The following is a 7,709-nucleotide window of genomic DNA, read 5'->3' as shown; positions in this document are numbered from 1 at the left end:
AAAGACAGATATAAAGCCCAATGTCAACTTTCATAGATGAAACTGTTACACTCGTATACATACACACATACACACATGACCGAAATAAGTGAAACTATTATTGCGTTGATATTTATATTTAAATTATTCTTATTTAAACGATTTATTTGCAGATTTCTACAGGTTTAGATCACGAATTTACCGCGACATATTTTGACCGATTATTTTGTATCGAGCGAGAGTGGTGGGAAGGTTTTATATCATGAAAAAAAAGTGTGCAATAAGCGTAATGTCTATTGTAACAATAAAGAAATGATATTAATTGCAACGGTGAATTTGTTATTACGTTGAGCGAGCGAGAGTGTGAGAAAGAGAACGAGAGAGAGAGAGAGAGAGAGAGAGAGAGAGAGAGAGAGAGAGAGCGAGCGAGTGAGAGAATATAATAATAATAATAAAATCAGGAGAAACGAAAATGTACCACTGCAATCATCAAGTGTACTAGTTAATAAATACTATGATCATGGAATTCGTTAGAACCAGCTTTCTCCTTGCTTGCTACAGTCATAACATAACATTCACTGTAACAATTAGAAAACAAATTGGTAACAAAAATTATTGTATTGAGGTACAATGTATTAGCAGTTGACGTGTGTACAAAATGCTACATAATCCGCAATGCAACTGAGATTACCTTCATTTGTAATTAATAAACTGTGGCTGTGTACGCACATATTTTTCTATATGCTCTAAATGCATGAGATCGACAGTCTTATTAATCTGGTATAGAAAATTAGTTTCTTTTAAGTAAGACAATGTACATAGTGTTTATTCGATGGCAGTCTGGCCACTCCAGTTTATGAATTACTATTGTCATTGCTTCTACTATGATTCATACTTTTTACTAGCTAAAACTTTCTTCATTGTTTTCTCTAATGCAGGTAACATGTCCAAGTAACTATCTACACATTTGGTAGCACATTTATCAAATTCATCACTGTATCTATCTACTTCGCTCTGTGTAGGATTTGGTCCCATGTGATCCTTTATTTTGTCATTGCAATCCATGACACACCTTTGCAATCGATTCTACAAGAATATTTTTTATTTATTATGCTAGCTTCCAATTAATTGGCTTTTTCTTTTCACAGAGTAATTATCTACCTGAACCCTTTCAAACTCTCCTTGAATATAGTGTTGAGCTTTCGTTAAGGAGCTACCACAGTTCTCCACGCAGTTGTGTACTTTTTGCATGCTGTAAGTTTCATTGTCGCAGCAAGTTGCAGCACACCTGTGCATGTCTCCCTGAAATGCAATATTAATTGTATCGTCTGTACTTTTACTGTCGAACACTACAGAGATGTTCAGTTATTCATCATTGCAAACAAAGTGCAAGCATGAATGAAATAACCTGAAAAGATTCTTCAGTCCAACAGAATATACCTGCATTTTCCTAATGTAGGACTTGTCAATCTGCTCCACCATTTTATTCATATTCTCTTCAACCCGTCTTCTCTGTTCCTCAACCATTTTGATTTATTTGATTAAAAATGTTTCGATATTAAATAAAAAGAAATTAAATTCCCGGTCCTCTATAGAACCGTATCAACACCTCGCATGGACGATTATAGGTTATGTCAGTGCATGTGCGGTTATATAATTGAAGAAGAATTTATAATTGGCGGGCCTGAATAATCAACGATATCTATTAAACATTTTATTATTCAATAAGGAAAAGAAAAATCATAATGTGTTTCATTAATCGAAGTCCGATTTAAATGAACAATTGTCCGGCGGGCTGCTTAAAGTAACATTACTTGAAATTACTAGTGTCTTAATAAGATCAATAGATGGTCTAATGTAAAGTGATGTTTTTAAATATAAAGAAATGAAGGGTTATCTTCCATTATTGTATTTTATTTCAAACAGAGAGGAAATGAGAATGCTCACGCCCGGGATTTTAGTGTCTCCGGCATAGTGTTGCCCCCTAGTCTAATTTTTAGCCTCGACCAGAACCTGCATTATCTTTTTAGTCTGGACCAGAACCTCCATCATCTTACCTGCATCATTAGCAGCGGATTCCAAATAATGCCAGAGTGGATGCTACTTCTATGTTAAAAGAGGCTCTTCAATGTACGCTCTGATCCAGCCTAAAAGATGATGCAGGCTCTAATACAGGCTAAAAAGATGATGCAGGTTCTGGTCCAGGCTAAAAAGTTGATGGAGGTTCTGTTCCAGGCTAAAAAGATGCAGGTTCTGTTCCAGGCTAAAAAGATTAGTTCCAGCTAAAACCGGGACTCGTTCCATAAGAACACGGCTTACGACGTTACGATTATGCGCAACGATCCAATAACGACTCTGCGCAGTAGAGATGCGCCGAGGTGGAGTCTCTTAAAGCGCACGCGCTATCAGTATAGGGCACACTCCATACGAATCGGAAACCATTCCGGTCGCCTTTCTTCACTTGACCGGCCAAGATGTTGAGTGCTGTATCGAAGGCAGCCGCTGGAGCCCTGAGGGCCGTCAAACCTGCTCTACTCCAAAATGAAGTCGGCAAAGTATCCGGAGTTCTGTCCGTGAACAGTGAGTAGCCGAATAATCATTTTTTCAAACGTACTTGTCGCCTTCTCACGATCCAACACGTAACACTCTCCTCCACACTGTTCCTCATCGTGCTGCAGCCGATAAGTTACAGCACCACCAGCACCCACCCTCTAGAATTTTACCGTCCCGATTCGATAATCCAGACTGACTTAACATTTATCTGATTTTCCTTTGAACTGACATACGAATATCGAGGAAGAGGAGCATTGTATTGATTATATAATCCGTATTATTTGACCGAACCGTAGTGGTGATACCACTGTGCCAACATGGCGGCATTAAGGTCACTTCGACTAATTTTTGACTGCATCGAAAATGTTTTTTGCCGTGACTGCAATCGGTATTGGAAATATTTCGGTCGACGTTCGGTTTTTATTGGAATTTCATTTTCTCTCTCGATTACCGTTGAATGTGAGAAATATTCGATTTTCCGGGACTTCTTAACATCGTCAGTCAAGTCTCGTGGACAATCGATCATCTATAGAACTTGTATAAGCTATCGAAACAGCTTGAACATTCGGTGAATATACATCGATGCATTCAACAAAGTAATTACAACCATTCGAGCAAGTCGAAATTCAAATTTGATAGGTTTTCATTGAATTTTACACATGTAATTCGTATTATGTAACTTGCTTCTTGCGAGCATTATCTAATATTCTATCGAATTTATTTCAATAATTATTTCATCTGTAAATCCTATAGACGCCTAATTTCTAAAAAAAATAATTTTAACATTTGATATATAATTTTATAGTGTGACAAATGTTGATCTGTTATATACAAAGCAGAATGTACGAGTTATTTATTATTTATTGCTTGTTGACAATTAGGCAGAGATTATGCGAAAGCAGCAAGCAAGGGTGGGGCCCAAGGAAAAGTTGTGGCTGTCATTGGTGCCGTCGTAGACGTGCAGTTCGAAGATGATCTTCCACCAATTCTCAATGCCTTGGAGGTTCACAATCGTAGTCCCAGGCTGGTCCTTGAAGTTGCTCAGCATCTTGGAGAAAATACAGTGCGCACCATTGCTATGGATGGTAATGTCATTTTTCTTTTCTCTTTTTAAATCAGATTTAAACAATATTTATTGACCATTGCATTTATAGTTTTTTTACAATGTTATATAACTGCACAGGTACTGAGGGTCTGGTTCGTGGACAAATTGTTTTGGATTCTGGATTCCCTATCCGTATTCCTGTTGGTGCTGAAACCTTGGGCCGTATTATCAATGTCATTGGTGAACCGATTGACGAACGTGGACCCATTCCCACTGACAAGCTCGCTGCCATCCACGCAGATGCTCCTGAATTCGTAGAAATGTCTGTCGAACAGGAAATTCTGGTAACTGGTATCAAGGTCGTCGATCTCCTCGCCCCCTATGCCAAGGGTGGTAAAATTGGTAAATTTTATTTTCTACGTATACCCTCATGAAATTATTAGAATTGTGCGAGAACCCAAAAATGTGCGGGTTCTTGCACATCTCTAGAAATGATTTTCTAAATTATAACACCCATTCAATTGGATCCGTCAGGTTTGTTCGGTGGTGCTGGTGTCGGCAAAACAGTATTGATTATGGAGCTGATTAACAACGTAGCCAAGGCTCACGGTGGTTACTCCGTGTTTGCTGGTGTGGGTGAACGAACGCGTGAGGGTAACGACTTGTACCACGAAATGATTGAATCTGGTGTCATCTCCTTGAAGGACAAGACCTCCAAGGTAGCGCTGGTGTATGGTCAAATGAACGAACCACCAGGTGCTCGTGCCCGAGTCGCTTTGACCGGTTTGACTGTCGCCGAGTACTTCCGTGATCAGGAAGGACAGGATGTGCTGCTCTTCATCGATAACATCTTCAGGTTTACACAGGCTGGTTCGGAAGTAAGCGTCACTTACAATGTTTTATTACTATTTCGAACCACGATGTTTATTAACAATTGCTTACTTGTTCTAGGTATCTGCCTTGTTGGGACGTATTCCATCCGCCGTCGGTTACCAACCAACCTTGGCCACTGACATGGGTAGCATGCAGGAACGTATTACGACAACCAAGAAGGGATCCATCACCTCTGTGCAGGCTATTTACGTGCCTGCTGATGACTTGACTGATCCCGCTCCTGCCACCACATTCGCTCACTTGGACGCCACCACTGTGTTGTCCCGAGCTATCGCTGAGCTCGGTAATTAAACGAGTTGCTACTTTGATAACATTCCAGCGGAGCTTGGAGGAGGACTAATATTGTCGTTGAATATCAGGTATCTACCCAGCTGTCGATCCTCTTGACTCCACGTCTCGTATCATGGATCCTAACATCATTGGACCGGAGCATTACAATATTGCTCGTGGTGTGCAGAAGATCTTGCAGGATTACAAATCGCTTCAAGATATCATTGCAATCTTGGGTATGGACGAGTTGTCTGAAGAAGACAAACTTACCGTAGCCCGTGCTCGTAAGATCCAGAGGTTCTTGTCTCAGCCATTCCAGGTATGTAAATCTGCATTTCATTATATTACTGGTATGCATTACCGTTTGTGCGGTTTAATTATCTTTAATCGTTTTTATTTAGGTTGCCGAAGTGTTCACTGGTCATGCTGGTAAATTAGTACCGTTAGAAGAAACTATTAAAGGATTCCAGAAGATCTTAACTGGAGAATACGATCATCTTCCAGAGGTCGCCTTCTATATGGTCGGTCCTATCGAAGAAGTAGTAGCAAAGGCAGAAACGTTGGCCAAGTCATAAGCCAAAACACAGTCATCGTAATCATGTCATTAATAAATAATTAAAACGATCTTCTAATAATATAAGCCTGTTTCTTTTTTATCTACAAAAGGAATATTGACTTCTATCCAGAATTGTTAAGCGTCATTGTATCGAAATTGCAAAACGGGGATTAGAAGATTGTTTTTTTCCGGTGTACGAAAATTCACAGAGGCATACCAAATTGGTGAGAGCGTCGTGAACATAATTAATCACGAGAATTTCTAAGAAATTCTGTGTAATTCTGTTCAGGATGTTTTCTTCCAGCCATAGATCAAGTCGAAAAACATTGTTATTATTCAACATATACTTAAGTCACAATAGTATATGTTAGAAATTAATAAAAATTTTACAAAAACGTACGGATAAATGTGGAATTTCAGAATCGTCCTTCGTTTTCGTAAAACATTTTCTTTTTTTAAGTCAGGAGAGAAATAGAAAAAATACACATTTATTTTAACTATAAAAATGAACTTTTTTTTAATTATTTTAAATAGATAATTTATGCTCTTCACAAAAATATTTATGTTCTTGCAGCAGATAGCACTCAAATCCAATGTCACGTTCTGTTATCGAAATCGATCATAGGTTTCTCTAATCGATAAGTGTTTTTAAGCGTCTGAAATAGGAAATAGATTTATTAAGTTTGAGAATTGACTAATTATAATTTAAAGAACTTCAAGATGCATCAAGGTATCGTTACCCTCCACTGGTCCATATTTAGACAAACAACGTTCTGAATGTTTGGAGTTCTTCCGGTTTTCGTTTGAGCCATCATATCTTTTGTACATGGTTGAACCACTAGAATCCCAGAGCTATCTACGACCGTAACAAAAAAAGTATTAAATAATCTTAGACAAGAATCTATATGCTTCAACAGTTACTAACAAAGATAGACACCTTTTGTTATTTTTACATTTCCGTCCCTGACTAGAAAAGATATTTGCAGAATATTTTCAATTGTTTTTCCGAAATCAGTAGGGTGCAAAATAAGTTTGAAAAAGTCCAGAGATTCGTGATGAGTTTTATAGTACCGCGTAATGAACATTCTCATCTTCACAGTCTGTTCTAAGCCTTCCTCTTCTTTATCAACGGCTACAATATTCTCAGGCCTTTTTATCTGTGCCTGAGAATCTCTGACCGCTGGTTTCCTTTTGGTAATTTCCTTCCTTTCCAACGGTGCCAGAGTACCTAACGATAAGATAAAAAACCAAAATGTTTCTTACTTGTACCCATTTTTCATAAAAATGTATAAAATCTCATGAAACCTAGTAATGTGCTGTATTGGGGCATTGTTTTGAAACATTTTGTAACTTTGTTTTCCAGAAGTGACCAATCTATTGTTTCCGAGTCGATGTTTGGTAGTTGTTTCACATGTTTCACCTAAATGAAATGTAGAAAATTTGCTATGAAGACATTCAAAATAATATATACCGCATTCTAATACATACCACATTTTTGGCAAACTCTACAGAATTATAAGAGCTCATATTCTTTGTTAAAGAGCACGCGCATTGTTTTAGAACCTTCGAAGATATGTTCATCATTTCTGAGTCCATTAGTACCTCCTCTTGATTATGTACTAACAACATATTAAAAAGTTAGGTATATAGAAATGCGTACGGTAGAAAATAATAACGACGTATGTACCTTTCTCTTCCAGGGTCGTTTCGGAGTTTATAATATCTATCTCTTCCATACATGTTTCCAAACTGTTTATGGTATTATCACTGATGACCTGTTCTGTAAATTACATATTGCTAATAATTTACCTTTCTAAGAATATCCCATATAACTGGAGCAAGTTGCATCTTAAAAATCAGGTGTATGTAAACGGTCTCGAATGATTTAAATGTATGTTGCAATTAAGTTTCTGCATTTGTATGATTCAATGCACCCTAGAAGTGCAATTGCACTGCTCTTTTTGTCATGCAACATAACCATTTTTGTCTACACTATTCAGAGTGAAATGCACTTATTTATACCCGATAAAAAATACCAAGCTGCTAATGCCATCAAATTATCAATTTGAAAGTTATGACAGTTTGAAATTTGCTACATATCCTACGACATTTTTTTTTATTTCGACTCATTTTGAAGATACAGCAGTTCCAGAAGCACGGGACAGCCTGTGTACAAATTTACGGAGGATCTTACGAAGGAATTCGGCTTTGGTTATTATTTTTCTTAATGTTTCTTTGCGCTCCTGCGGCGATCGTAAAATCGAGGCGCTATCCGTCAAACAGCTACTTTCTCTGGACATTTTGACTTTTCTCTTTGCTAAAAATTCTGCGAACCGCTTGTCAGAAGTCAGTATAATACAGCAACAACAAAAGTTCTTTAGGCACTGTTGAACTTGATTTGTTAACTGTTTC

General features: G+C 37.7%; 3 protein-coding genes across 5 annotated transcripts; 1 reads left to right on the top strand and 2 right to left on the bottom strand.

Moving 5' to 3' along the window:
* Positions 1–578: 578 nt before the first annotated feature.
* On the bottom strand, positions 579–2,006 carry LOC143361033 (protein FAM136A). The gene is made up of 3 exons (XM_076800278.1): positions 1,420–2,006; positions 1,141–1,281; positions 579–1,065 (listed from the first exon to the last, which is right to left on the bottom strand). The coding sequence occupies exons 1-3, from the start codon at positions 1,504–1,506 to the stop codon at positions 862–864; spliced, it is 432 nt and encodes a 143-aa protein (XP_076656393.1). The 5' UTR covers positions 1,507–2,006; the 3' UTR covers positions 579–861.
* A 390-nt stretch (positions 2,007–2,396) lies between these two features.
* Positions 2,397–5,696, top strand: Atpsynbeta (ATP synthase, beta subunit). The gene is made up of 7 exons (XM_076800000.1): positions 2,397–2,559; positions 3,414–3,617; positions 3,716–3,979; positions 4,112–4,455; positions 4,529–4,754; positions 4,831–5,060; positions 5,143–5,696. The coding sequence occupies exons 1-7, from the start codon at positions 2,454–2,456 to the stop codon at positions 5,314–5,316; spliced, it is 1,548 nt and encodes a 515-aa protein (XP_076656115.1). The 5' UTR covers positions 2,397–2,453; the 3' UTR covers positions 5,317–5,696.
* On the bottom strand, positions 5,408–7,697 carry Nse4 (SMC5-SMC6 complex kleisin component Non-SMC element 1). 3 transcript variants are annotated; one of them, XR_013083375.1, is made up of 7 exons: positions 7,492–7,697; positions 6,985–7,077; positions 6,786–6,916; positions 6,603–6,717; positions 6,235–6,525; positions 6,038–6,149; positions 5,408–5,953 (listed from the first exon to the last, which is right to left on the bottom strand). XR_013083375.1 is itself a non-coding variant. In XM_076800126.1 (7 exons), the coding sequence occupies exons 1-7, from the start codon at positions 7,595–7,597 to the stop codon at positions 5,894–5,896; spliced, it is 912 nt and encodes a 303-aa protein (XP_076656241.1). In that variant the 5' UTR covers positions 7,598–7,697; the 3' UTR covers positions 5,408–5,893. The 3 variants fall into 3 exon arrangements, 2 of the variants coding, with proteins under 2 accessions (XP_076656241.1, XP_076656250.1); XM_076800126.1 differs by having other exon boundaries at positions 6,038–6,153; XM_076800135.1 differs by having other exon boundaries at positions 6,038–6,153; positions 6,985–7,072; positions 7,492–7,614.
* Between the last annotated feature and the right edge of the window lie 12 nt (positions 7,698–7,709).

Source organism: Halictus rubicundus, chromosome 1, assembly GCF_050948215.1.
Source record: "Halictus rubicundus isolate RS-2024b chromosome 1, iyHalRubi1_principal, whole genome shotgun sequence".
NCBI lineage: Eukaryota > Metazoa > Arthropoda > Insecta > Hymenoptera > Halictidae > Halictus > Halictus rubicundus.
Note: the sequence above shows the minus strand (reverse complement) of the source record. Positions and strands in the feature narration are given on the sequence as shown.

Coding starts and splice junctions, on each gene's coding strand:
- Atpsynbeta (XM_076800000.1), top strand. CDS start 2,454: ATGTTGAGTGCTGTATCGAAGGCAGCCGCTGGAGCCCTGAGGGCCGTC. Junction 4,456..4,528: donor TTACACAGGCTGGTTCGGAA/GTAAGCGTCACT, acceptor TACTTGTTCTAG/GTATCTGCCTTGTTGGGACG. Junction 4,755..4,830: donor CCGAGCTATCGCTGAGCTCG/GTAATTAAACGA, acceptor GTTGAATATCAG/GTATCTACCCAGCTGTCGAT.
- LOC143361033 (XM_076800278.1), bottom strand. CDS start 1,506: ATGGTTGAGGAACAGAGAAGACGGGTTGAAGAGAATATGAATAAAATG. Junction 1,282..1,419: donor CCTACATTAGGAAAATGCAG/GTATATTCTGTT, acceptor ATTGCATTTCAG/GGAGACATGCACAGGTGTGC. Junction 1,066..1,140: donor GAGAGTTTGAAAGGGTTCAG/GTAGATAATTAC, acceptor ATATTCTTGTAG/AATCGATTGCAAAGGTGTGT.
- Nse4 (XM_076800126.1), bottom strand. CDS start 7,597: ATGTCCAGAGAAAGTAGCTGTTTGACGGATAGCGCCTCGATTTTACGA. Junction 7,078..7,491: donor AACCAAAGCCGAATTCCTTC/GTAAGATCCTCC, acceptor TGTAATTTACAG/AACAGGTCATCAGTGATAAT. Junction 6,526..6,602: donor CCAATACAGCACATTACTAG/GTTTCATGAGAT, acceptor TCTTATCGTTAG/GTACTCTGGCACCGTTGGAA.